The 13,439-nt window shown below is 37.0% G+C and overlaps 1 protein-coding gene across 7 annotated transcripts in view; it reads right to left on the reverse strand.

Moving 5' to 3' along the window:
• CACNA2D1 (calcium voltage-gated channel auxiliary subunit alpha2delta 1) overlaps positions 1-13,439 on the reverse strand; it is a 499,724-nt gene that overhangs the window by 402,775 nt on the left and 83,510 nt on the right. For all 7 annotated transcript variants that reach the window (XM_049641359.1, XM_049641358.1, XM_049641361.1 and 4 more), the window contains one exon: positions 5,961-6,042. In XM_049641359.1, the coding sequence (XP_049497316.1) occupies positions 5,961-6,042 (82 nt within the window). The remainder of the gene's footprint in view (positions 1-5,960; positions 6,043-13,439) is intronic.

Below are 13,439 nucleotides of genomic sequence, written 5' to 3' on the forward strand. Positions count from 1 at the left end.
ACGCAAGGGTTCTTAGCCTCCATCTTCATTGTGCTGCTCACGGACAAGAAGAGAGCACAGGCGGCATTCTATCATTCCCTCTGTAATCAGTATTACCCAACCATTAGGTTGCTCTTTGGAAAAACAACGAATAATCATTTATCCCTTAAGTACTAGTACAACGTAAGCAGGTGTTAAGTACTAATTGATAATGGAACAGATTAGAAGAAAAAAACAAACACCCTTTTATGAGCCTTTTACTATTCATGTTTGTGAACCCATAGTACTTCATTTAAAAACCAGTTAATAAAATACTGAAAGTCACCATCACATTAGAAATGCCCTGGAGTTTATTCCATACCTTTAAAAACGAATGTAATTAACCACTGCTCAAAAAAATTAGCTTCTTAATTTAAAACCTCCAGTGGATGGGTGCAGGGAACCCATACTCTCCACTGATAGTACTCTCTGCAGTCAAAAGAGACTTCTGGCTACTTAGAGAGAGAGAAAAAAAAAAAGTGGGTTTTTCCCCTAAAATAACTGCAATCTCAAGTTGCCTACATAATTATGGTAATTGATTTAGTTACAACATTTCCTCATTGAGAGAATAAGGCAATGCTAAATAAAACCAGTAATTCTGGGTTTGCTTCTTTGTTTTTTATCTCTTTCAAAATATAGTCTTCACAACTGCTTCTTAATATCAATATCCAATAAGGTTATACTTGAAAATTAATTGTATTACTCTTATAAAATAGTAATTATGCTACATTTGTAAAGTAATATGAAGATAAAGCAACATTTTAAAACATAAAGCTACATTTTAACATGACATAAGCATTTAACGTTTTCGTAGCATCTGTGATGACTTCCCCGTTTCATTTTCTATTTCCTTTTTCCCCTATAACATTTCTGCAAGGAAGAGAGAGTGTTAAGATCTATCTCGCTTGACAAGCAGGTAACAGGAAATCTAATACCACCCAGCTACTTAGCAGCTCTCCCCAGAGTAGAAAAGAAAACCCCAGCCCTTGCTGTTGCCTCAGCATCTTGCTGATTCCTCGTCAGAATCACCCATGATTAATTATGTTCTTCTCTAGAGTATCTTCTTTTGTAAATAAATTAATATATTAAGCTCTCCACCACCTAGAAAATGAATATTCTATTTACATAAGTGACGTGACCACAATGTCAAAGTAAAAGCATCAGTCTATTAATACCATGAGTTACTAATGAAATTATTCACTTAAAACATTTATGTAAATACTAACTTAATTAAGAGTACTGAATGCTCAATATTTAGACACATTTCATAGTCACATCTTTGAAAGCATATTGAAATATGTACGCATTGATTTTAATATAATCTTAATTTATGAAATCACAATAGTGAATCAAAAGCCAGAAAATTCTATGATGATACCAATGCAGAATGATTTTACCTCCAAAAGTACAATTCCGGGGGGGGGGGGGAATTCACCAATTTTCTTAAATTTTCTTAAAAACATTTGCATATTCTAACCTAACATGTTAGAAATGCAGACAGAATCTGCATGTAAGAAGAAAGCCTTAAAACAAAGTGACACACATTGTGTCAACTCTCTTACAAAGCTAAAGGGATAGAATAATGTCTGTTAACAAAAAGACTGGATTCCCAGAGCATCGTGCATTGTCAGAAAATACAACACAACATTAGAACTGAAACAGAAGGTAAGTGTCAGATATTGTGGGTGAAGATTTCAAAATGCGTACGTTGTTAACACTGTAGGAATCACCCCTGCACCTGAGATAAATACAAGAGGAGTCTGGGAAGCTTACAAATCATCCAAAAAAGCCATAAGAAAGGCCTCATATTATATGTAGGATGGGAAAGGAACAGAAAAGGAAATGTAGCAGAGGCCTCTTGCGATGTCCAGAAAGCTAGAAATGTCTCTGCCTCTGGCCACGGGGATACAGAGGGAGTTAGGCCTTTACTGTCCCTGGGCGCCAGGGTTGAGGCACTTAAGTCCTCTCAGGCACAAAATTCCAGGAGCTACTCGCTCACTCTGCGGATGGTGCAAGTTTCCAACTCTCCAGAGTGCCTCCTTCAATTCTGCACCCCCTGAAGATCACACACCTCGCCTCAGTCTAAGTTCCGCTGGTGCCCCGGCCCCACCCGACCCTCACCAGGAAAAGAGACCTATTTGGAATGACCTATTTGAAAAAACTCCACCTCTCTCAAAACATCGTCTTCACACCAGCTTCCTAATATCAAATATGTTCTGCTTAGAGGCGAAGGAGTTACTACAGACTTAAACAAACGTAAATGAGAACCATCAGTCCAATTTTTTTTAATGAACAGGAGGCCCCAAGGAAGTCTTGGATTCCTAAAGGAAAAGGGGGAGGTGGAAAAAAAAAAATAGTCCAAAAGAACAACAAAACTCGCAGATGGTTGTGATTTGCTTACATTATTGTGATTTCCTTTCCACACATCAGGGTCGGTCAGGGGACCAACTGAGGATCTCAGACCTATTTGCAGAGTTCTGTTTTCTTTTTTTCACTTTTTTAAAGAGCTGGGGAGGGGCAGAGAGAGGGAGTGAGAGAGAAAATCCCACAAAAGCTCCACACTGCCAGTGCAGAGCCCAATGCGGGACTCAAACCCACGAACCACAAGATCATGACCTGAGCTGAAATCCTGAGTCAGACACGTAACCAACTGTGTTCTTTTAAAACAACTTTTTGCAGACTTAAAAGTGTCTTTCATTGAAAAACAAACAGTAGTTTGTTTTTATCGATTCATCTTTAAAAAACTTCCTCACAAAGCAAATTATCATTCTTACAGAACCCATTAATTCAGAATATCTGATAATTTAGATACTGGTTGAAATTTAAGTATATTTGTACATGAAATATTTTATCAACATATTAAGTGAGAAAAAAGTTGCTCAAGAATGTTTTACAAACTTAAAAACTTTGTTTCCAAGAATACTTAGACCACCTTAATTTTTTTAATGTTATCTATTAGTTAATATATGATCATCAGCCTCTCTCTACTTGTCAGCTACAGGAATTCACAGGTCTATGTGTGTGTGTTTTTAAAAGTCCTAAAATGGGACTGCTCAAAGATTTCAAAGAAGACACAAACAAATAAAAAAAAAACAAAACATCCTTTATTCATGGATCGGAAGAATTAATATACTTAAAACGGCTATACTACCCAAAGTCATAATCCCCATCAAAATACAAAAGGCATTTTTCAAAACATAGAAGAAGAAATCCTAAAATCTGCATATGGCTTGTTAAAAACAGAAGATAATACTGTATTATAGGTGTATGTAAGGTGATAAATAACATTACAATCGTACTGCAATATATAAATGTATCAAAGTAACACAATGTACATCTTCCATTAACACAATGTATTAATCATTATCAATCTTCCTGGGCTAGTATTTAATGATGCCATAAAGCAATTTTTATAAAATTAGAAAGATGCCTTCTTTTAGCTATGTTGCCTCATCGTAGCTGCTTCTGAACCTTCGTGTAACAAGCTAGTTGTGTCCTGTGATGCCAGGAAAAACAGATCCATTAAATAATTTGGGAAGAATCACCATTTCCACAATATTAAATATCAACCTAGGAACCTGTTAAATTCCTCTACTCAACTTTTGATCCTCACCGTGCATCCAATATCCCCAAACTCAGCATAAAGTTCACTCTCGGGGCACCTGGGTGGCTCAGCAGGTTAAGCGTCTGACTTTGGCACAGGTCATGATCTCGAGGTATGTGACTTCGAGCCCCGAGCTGGGCTCTGTGCTGGCAGCTCAGAGCCTGGAGCCTGCTTTGGAATCTGTATTTCCCTCTCGCTCTCTGCCCCTCCCCCGACTCACGCTTGCTCTCTCGCACGTGCACTCTCTCACTCTCAAAAATAAATATACGTTGAAAAAATAATAATAAAGTTCACTCTCAAGTCTGGTGTCCTTCAACTCCTCTGAGCTTTAAGTTCCCATGGCCAAAAAGAAATGCAACCCTTTAACCCCCATCAAGTACCTTTTCTTTCTAGGCAAAAGGATAGGGGCATATGGAATCATTTATCTATGCAAAATAACACTCTTTATGAGCCCCAATACTTAATTTTTTTTTCCAATAATAGATTCTGCATTCTCTCTCTCTCCCATCCCTTGTTGTAATATATAATTATTTTATTTGTATTTTGTTTTCTGTCACATAGTTAGGTATATGTCTCATAAGCAAAACACCTTAAAGGGGATTTTCTTTCCTCCTGTCCGCTCTATTTTTTTATCCAAATTCAGACTAGGCCATTTATTCATTCATCAATATTTGCAGTATTCTTAGTAACCTGTGCTTGATAAAGCATAATGGAAATCAGGTAAGTTGTTTTTGGTTTTTGTTTGTTTGTTTTTTTAATGATTCATTGCAAAAGGCAGATTCGGCAAAAGGGTTTACATCTCAACACCAAAAGTAAAAGTGAGGTCAGCCAAGAAAGTGGTTTCTGAGGCTAGAGAAACCCTGGAGTGAAGGACAGCTCCTGAGAGCAGTTTATTCTTAATCTCAAACTGCCAATAAAGAGAGTCATAGAACTTCTAACCAGAATCTGTCAAGTCTCATTTCTTTTTTCTCATTCCACAAACTGTCACTTTCATAGAGGCTCGCCTTATTATCCGACACAATTTCATTTTTTTAACACATCGTCCAATAAGGAATCATTGCAGACCCCAAGCATCACCTTCCAGTAAGTAGCTTTCCAGAACCTTTGCGCCCACAAAATGGAAATTTCTGAGTAGTACAGTGTCAGTCCTCTGAAGAGAGGAACTGCATTTCTGTCGATCGTTGGCACCTGAACGGTGCCTGGGACATACTATGTGCTTAACAAGTGTTGATGAGAATTAAATTTAATCATTGTTATTCACAAGGAAACACTTTCATTTCCAAATGTATTCCCTATCTCCTCTCACAGATATTTGTTTCTTAAGATACTTTTGCATGTTGAAACTTCCAATTGGTTTATAAAGAGATTCTAGAATAACTTTTTAAAGTATTTGTTAGTAGGTTTCTTTATGAAATTCAAACAATATATAAGGTAACCATATATTCTAGTTTCTGCCTGGGAGGAATATTCACATATAAATATTCTTATCACAAATATTCATATATCATACATATATTTGCTTTTATATTATATCTCACCCCACCAACTCCTCACATTGTTGGAAAACAAAAGGTCTCACTGTAACACTAAGAACACAAGATAAAAGTACTTTCAAAATATTACATTACTTACACTAGTACTGAAGTAGTGAGACTGTAAAGAAATGACATTTAATTTTTTTTTAAATCTCATGGGAATTACATGTAAATGCTCTTATCCAAGGAAAACAATCTATATAAGATGCTATACAAATATTTATACGTTCCTATCACTTCCAAGAATCATTTTAGAGTGACTTTCATAGCCATTTCATAAATCAGAAGAAGAAAACATATTTTATAGTGTCTCCTTCTCTTACACAAAAATCTTTATTACCCATCTCAATGACTCACTCTAGTCTCCAGACATGGCTATAAACACTTTCCAGCCATTTTTAAAAATAATATCTACCCTCAAAAAAAGAACATGTGTTCCCACTGAGGATATTCAAAAGAATCCATCAAGGACTTAAAGTCACCACGGTGTGAGAGATTCTAAAATATACCCTGAAGAACAGGCACATGAAACCCCACTATGAGTTTTAGGGGAGTCTGCACATCACATGAACTCATCTAAGGTAAGGCTGTGTGTAAAGTGTAAAGCATGGTGAGAACGCGACATTAATTGCCGGGAATGACATTCTTTGCTCACAATAACTAGCAGGTACCAAGGGTCCTTCTCAGAATCTCACTACCCGATGCACATGAAAAATCACATCCTATTCGTAATATAGAAACGCAGTTTCCTAGAAGACAGAGCTGCATTCAAAGATTTACAAACGTCTTGCACTTGTACTCACATCAACAAGCTGATTGACTCCACTTGCTGTTTTTGCCAGTGTGACAAGGTCTTCTTGCATCTTATCCACCCATGACTTGATACTGCAGAAACCAGAAGAGAACGTTCCATCAGAACTCTGGCAAAGCCAAGCCACACACATTCGATATTCGTGCCGTACATAATTCATTAAAGCACCTCGAAATCTCTCCCTCCCCCCAAGTTCCTACTATGTCCACCCTCCCAACCCATTCTCAAATTACAAAACCAATGAACCTTTAGGGTCCACTTCTGAGGAAGGTGATACCCCACAAAACATAAAAGAGCAAATGACACAGATGTCTTGTTCAACATAAGGGTATTTCCTTAATTTTTATGAAAATTATATTAATAGTTACTAAATAGATTATTCTAAACATGGAGCACCTGGGTGGCTCAGCAGGTTAAGCACCCAACTCTTGATTTTGGCTCAGGTCATGATCTCATAGTCATGAGATCAAGCCCAATGTAGCTTGGGATTTATTTACTTATTTATTTTCTTTCTTTTCTTTTCTCTTTTTTCTTTTCTTTTCTTTCTTTCTTTTTCTTTCTTTCTCTCTTTCTCTCTTTGGATTTATTTTTTCTTTCTTCTTTCTTTCTTTCTTTCTTTCTTTCTCTTTTTCTCTTTCTCTCTCTTTCTCTACCTCTCTCTCTCTCTCCTCCACCATTCCCACTCTCCCCTTTCAATATAAATAAATGTACATTTAAAAAAAATTAACTAGGGGTGCCTTGGTGGCTCAGTCAATTAAGACTCTGACTTCGGCTCAGGTCATGATCTCACTCACGACTTGTGAGTTCGAGCCCCACGTCACGTTCTGTGTTAACAGCTCAGAGCTTGGAGCCTGCTTCAGATTCTGAGTCTCCCTCTCTCTGCTCCTCCCCTGTTCGTGCTCTCTTGCCCCTTCAAAAATAAATAAACATTAAAAAATATTTCTTTTTACTTTAACTAAACTTCATCCTTTAGCTTGTAAGTTTTCTTAATATAATACTAAGGAGGTGTTACAGGTAGAATATTTGAAAAAAAAGTACGAAAATATAAATTCTTTTAAATTTTTCATAATTCTATTAGACAGTGGATAACCACTGTTAATATTTTGATATACTCTCTTCTCGTCTTTTAAAATTCTTTCACATAGTATGTAAGCCTATTATGTAAAATTTGTATCTCTTGGTTTGCTTAGGTCATACGACAAATACTCCCTCATGCCATTATAAATACTTTATAAACATTGTATGTTAATGGCCACTTAATATTCCATTATCTCTACATGCCATATTATATTTGACCATCCTTTTTGGTTAAAATATAGAGTATCATCAGTTTTAACCACTGTAAATTACACAGCAGCAAATACCTTACTGAGTAAAATTTAAAACTATTTCATTTCCTAAGCCAGACTTTTAAATTTGGAATTCCTGGATCAAGCCTTAAGTTTGAAAGAAACATGTTGAGCATTAAAATTATGACGAGAAGATTTCAGTTCAAAGCCTTTTCATGTATATACTTCAGATTAATGAAATGGAGACCTTAAAATACAAGTTATGGACATCAGGACATTTTAGAAAAGCTTAAATCAATGGTCTTATTTCTTCCTGGCATTAGAGACATTACCAAATAGCACACAATGTTCCCCCTTCAAATCAATATAATTTAATCTGTAATCCCTTCATATATTTCATTTATTCATCCTTATTTATAAAAAGACATAAAATGTGTATTCTTTTCTGCCCATGCAAATATAAGAAAACACTAGTAAGAATGATAAGAAATGATATATTTGAATTTGAACTTCTGTCTACATATATATGACATCTGTATTTATCTTTTCCTCACATATCCTACTTCTTCAAATTTGGTTAGTATCAAATGTTCTTCCACCTTTAAGAGACCATATCCAAGAGTGGTTTAGAAAAGTGCTGTTTTGAAAATTAACTATGTGGGCGCCTGGGTGGCTCAGTAAGTTAAGCGTCTGACTCTTGAGTTCATTCAGCTTAAGTCAAGATCTCACAGTTTGTGAGTTCAAGCTCCATGTCAGGCTGTGCTGACAGCAGGAGCCTGCTTGGGATTCTCTCTCTCTGCTCCTCCCGGGCTCATGCTCGCTCACTTTCTCTCTATCTCTCTCAAAATAAATAAAAAAGCATTAAAAAAAATTAACCGTGTATTTCATAAGTGTTCAATTATGAGATTTAACCACGTTTGTCTTTCTTTTCCTTGAATAGATAAGAATTACAATAGAACTACAATGTTACCAACTTTTTGTCAGATAAATTTAAATATAACAGAATAAAAAATTAAATGTGGGGGAAGAAAGCATAATGCAATAAAGGGATCTAAATGAGGTATAGAAGAACATTTAAAAAAAAAAAAAAAAAGCTGATAGGGCCGCCTTGAAGGCTCAGTTGAGCATCAACTGGTCAACCTGAAAGGTCAGGTTGTGATCCCACGGTCGTGGGATTGAGCCCCGTACGGGGGCTCTGCACTGAGTGTGGAACTTGAGTTTTGCTCTCTCTCCCTCTCTCTCTCTCCCCAGCTAGAGTGGGCGCTCTTTCTCTCTCAAAAAGTACATACACACACACACACATACATACATACATACATAAGCTGATAAGCTAAAGAGTAAGAAGGAAAACAGAAAGTCGCCAAAAAAAGGATGAAATGCCTTAAAGAAAAACACAGAGAATTGACTTACATGTGAGGCAAACTAATTAATACATAAAAGCTGGGGGTACTTGCACACAAATGAAAATAAGGAAGAATATCTACTGAACCATGCTATACAAATATGATTTTCAAAGGTAAATAAATATCAAGAAACAAAAAATAAATACCTGGGAGGAGGTTATAGAAAGAAAGCTATAGAATCGCTAAAATGAAGGCTACAAACCACATTATTGTAATGCTGTGCTTTCTGCTGTTTATAAACTGGTGCATATTGTAGCGGCCAAAGGCAGGCCACCATGATGGACCCAAGATGCACCACTTTAGCATGAAAATTATTTTAAATTAAAAGCAATCAAATTCCAGTAGATTTAGGAAAAGCTCTTTAGCCCCTCAACTGTCTGCTTGTATATGGAAGACAGCTATGTATAGAGATTCTTCCTTACCTAAGAAACATATCTACATAATAGGGAACCTCTGTTTTTGAATAATCTCCTTTTACCTTCTTGCTAATGGTCTTTCTCCCCTTTGTAACTTCAAACTCCATTCCTCCCCTTAGCTTCATACAAGCGTCATGTTGCTTCAATGTCTTTGAAATTTCCGTGTCTGTGTGGATTCCCCACAGGTATGCTATTAAATTTGATTTTCTTCTATTAATGTGTCTCATGTCAAGGTGATTCTTAATTCAGCCAGAAAGAGCTTCAATGGCAGAGTGAATTCTTCCTCCCCAATAATACATTTGAAAAACACTATAAATATTAGTATTCTTATTACTATTATTAGATAAATAACTGTATTAGATACTGTTTATTAGATATGTACCATTATTAGATAAATAAATTGTGCTCCATTTCTACACTAAGAATAATAACCTACAGTAGGGAATGGGCAGGCGCAAAGACCACTGACACCATTTTCTAATTCACATCATACTATTTCAATTCTCCAAACAGTTACTCAACAAGTCCTAAAACCCCAAGTAAATAAGTCACCTCTTCCCAAGGCACCTGGGTGGCCCAGTTGGTTAAGCATCTGTCTTAGGCTCAGGTCAGGATCTCACAGTTCGTAGGTTCAAGCCCTGAGTTGGGCTCTGTGCTGGCAGCTCAGAGCCTAGAACCTGCCTCAAATTGTTAGTCTCTCTCTCTGTCTACCCCTCCCTGCTCACGTTATGTCTCTATCGCTCAAATATAAAATAGACATTATAAATTAATCAATCAATCATCTTTTCCCAAATGTAATTCTCAACATTGACAAATAGAAGTATTATATATCCCCGGGGCTACTGGGTGGCTCAGTCGGTCGAGCGACCGACTTCAGCTCTGGTCATGATCTCACAGTTTATGAGTTCGAGCCCCACGTCGGGCTCTGTGCTGACGGCTCAGAGCCTGGAGCCTGCTTCTGATTCTGTGTCTCCCTCCCTCTCTGTCCCTCCCCCACTCATGCTCTGTCTCTGTCTCAGAAATAAACATTAAAAAAAAAAAAAGAATTGCTATATATCCATTTCGCTAGGCAACTGAGAGACAAAGACGATATATGTGAAAAAACAAAAACAGAAACAAAAAACCCACAACTCACGCCTGAATTCTGATTTATGCTAAAGTGATCCAAAACGTGCATTCTAACTTGACATCTGAGTGTACTGTCACTGCCAGGGTTCGTTGAGGTTAACCTGTTTTGGCTGAAAGTAATCGAGGACCTATCCAGTCTTCTCACCCCCAATGACAAGCTGTCAAGAACACTTTATAGGAGCAAGGATTATTTTTCATAGATATGAGGTGCTACCTGGTTTTTCTAAAATTCATGAGTACTATGCCTTTCCAACCTGGAATTAGAAGATTATAATGACTAAGAAATAAGCAAAGATCCCATTCATCAAAAAAGGGAAAAAATTACACAAGGCAAAACTCATACCTGCAGATTCTTTCTTGGACTTTCTCTTTCTCAGTAAATTGTCAAGCACATACGTACAATCACTAAGCTCTATTTTACTACCGCCAGAAGGTACCGTGAAATTTTAGACAATTAGAGAGGATATATCCTTTTCATGTAATAAGAAATGAATACAGCAGCCCACAAGGAAGAATTCATTGTTTGCTCTTTGTTAATCCATTCAACAAGAACTCACGTCTGCTGGAGATATCAAAAACTGCAGATGCAGAAATGACAAATATATGCCTTATAATCCAAGCTCAATCCTATGACCCTGGCATCATGACCTGCACCGAAATCAAGAGTTGGATGCTCAACTGACTAAGCAGCCCAGGCACCCCTACCCTTCTAAGTTGTTAAGTTAGATAAACTTAGACAATAGAAGGCAGGTTAACAAAAGACAGGTTTAGAAGGGGAAAGCACACATGTTTATTTAATACACGTTTTACATGACACAGGAACCTTCATAAGGAAATGAAGACTCAAAGAAAGGGTTAAACCTGAGTGTGCTTCTGCTAAGTCTGATAAAGACTAGAAAGTCATGGAAAGATATAATAGAGCAAAGAGTATGAACAAAGTGTAGTAAACTAGGGGGAACTTAACAAAGACTATGCATTCACATTCTTTTCTCTGTCCCTTGTCTTCAGAAATAAAGGATGCTCCTTTCCTCTGGGGTTAGGGAAGGCAATTTTCATAGGAAGGGAAGGTCAGGAAGTCCTTGCATGTGACATTTCTCAAACTCCTTCAGCTTAAAATATCCCATATCATATTTGGGGGTAGTGTGTCCTGAATTCTACCAGCGGGATACATTTCAGGACCAAGAGATAATCACTTAAAGTTTATCAAGTAGTAATGCAGGGAGATGGATGGAGAAGACTTTCTGGAGCAACAGCTACTTGAAGTGAGATTTGAAAGATGAGTGGAATCTGACAAAATTGAGAAAGCACGTAAATAAGAATGAAGGCAGAAGGAATATAAAAGATGGCCTAAGTCGTCTGAATAGCTGGCTGGTTCGACACAAGACACAGAATGGGAGCAGGCATGGCAGGGACAAGATTGAGGCAGACAGATGGTCCAGACCAAGTGTCTTAAATAACATTCTGAAGCATTCAGAATGACTTCCCAAAATAATGGAGAGATGATGGAAAACGTGAAGTTAGAGAGTAACAAGAGCAATTAAGTATCTATAAACATCATGAAGTAATTTTTCAGACAGCTAAGTGGACAGTGGCTCTGAGGGAAAATGAAAAATGAGAAGGGAGGGTCTAGATAAGAAATGATGGGGATTCCAACCAGCCCAGTATCAGTAAGAGGAGACAGAAAAATGGAGGAGAGGTCAAGTACAAGAAATTTTCTCAACAAAAATTCTGAAGTATGGACAACAGAATGTCATGTTCTACTGGATATAGACAGTGAATGGAGAAAGAATTCTAGAATGATTCATGGAGTTCTTCAATTAAACAATAATAGGACATTTTGATAGAGAAAGCACACAAGGAACAATTTAGAGAGACACCGATGAGTTTTTATTGGTTCAATTAGATATGTTTTGCGGAGATCCATGTGGAGATATTCAATAGGCAACTGAATGTACTAGGTTTGGAGTTGTCTGAAGTTTAATACGAATATAAAGATCTGATGTTTACGATGTATGTAAAGGACATTAGGTAAATCAACGTATGACTCTCAAACGACAGTGTATGGAAGGAGGAAGGAAATACACAGTACTAGAACTCTGGAAAATAATGTTTAAAGAACTGGCAGAGGATCTGAGTAGTAGCAAAAGAGAAGAAAATCCAAGAACAACACTTTCACAAAGCCCACAGACAGGAAAAGTCTCCAGAGAGGATGTAGGTATAGAGTCATCAAATAAGGTGGGAGAAGTCTACTCACCTTATGTGTAAGGAGAATGAGAGAAACACAAATTGAAGCCTAGTAAAGAATGAAGTACAAAGTGTTAGTACTTATCTTTGTTTTTTAACATGAGAGATTGAAGCATGCTTCCATGTAGAACAGCAAGTACAGAAGGAAACACTGAAGATTCAAGAGTGAACATGTAATTTGTTGACAGAGCAAGGTCCTTCAGAAGACTCTAGATCAGGCTTCTTCTTGCTCACCCCTTGTATTCCAAATATGAGACTGGAGATTAAATGAATAAATAAACATAACACAGGAGACACCCAATCCACAGCTAAAAGGGAGGATACCTCTTCCATGGAGATAGAAAGGAAAATGTAAAAGCTTTTAGGTAAATGGAAACAACCAGAACAACTTGATCAAAAAGTTGAGACATTTCCACTTACTGGTCTCTATTTCCTTTGTAATAAAAGAGACAGAGTCACCTGTTCAGAGATGAGCAGCGGCTATTAAGGTAGGCTTGCAAAGAAAGCTTGGTGGTTTAAAAAAGAGCATTAGCTGGAGGGTATTTAAAGATGTGCCCTATACTGAAGGTCATCATTTTTTTTCTGGTAGTAATCAGCATAACTGTGTGACTTTCTTCACTATCTCTTGACTGGAGAGGGAAAGAGGAGAGAAAAAAGGCATTCAGATAAATATGGGGCAGGTATCAGCAGGCAGGAAAGGATAAGGAAAAGTGAATTGCAGGACCTGAAAATTTCAGGATCGCTACTCATTCTAAATAATGAAGACACCAAAAATCGCATTAAAGTGTTATAGTATTATATTCATAAACAAGGTCTCTTTTCCAAATTTCTCATTTTTGTTAGTTTTTAGCCTAACAATCTTCTAAAAGAACATGCTTGGAGATGAAACAAAGGAAGTGGCCCGAATACGCATACCCTGCTTGACATCACTTAAAACAATATATGCATTTTTACAGGACAAATTCCTAAAATCACCGTAAAATAAAAGGGA

The sequence above is a fragment of the Panthera uncia genome, chromosome A2 (genome assembly GCF_023721935.1).
Source record: "Panthera uncia isolate 11264 chromosome A2, Puncia_PCG_1.0, whole genome shotgun sequence".
Classification (NCBI taxonomy): Eukaryota; Metazoa; Chordata; class Mammalia; order Carnivora; family Felidae; genus Panthera; species Panthera uncia.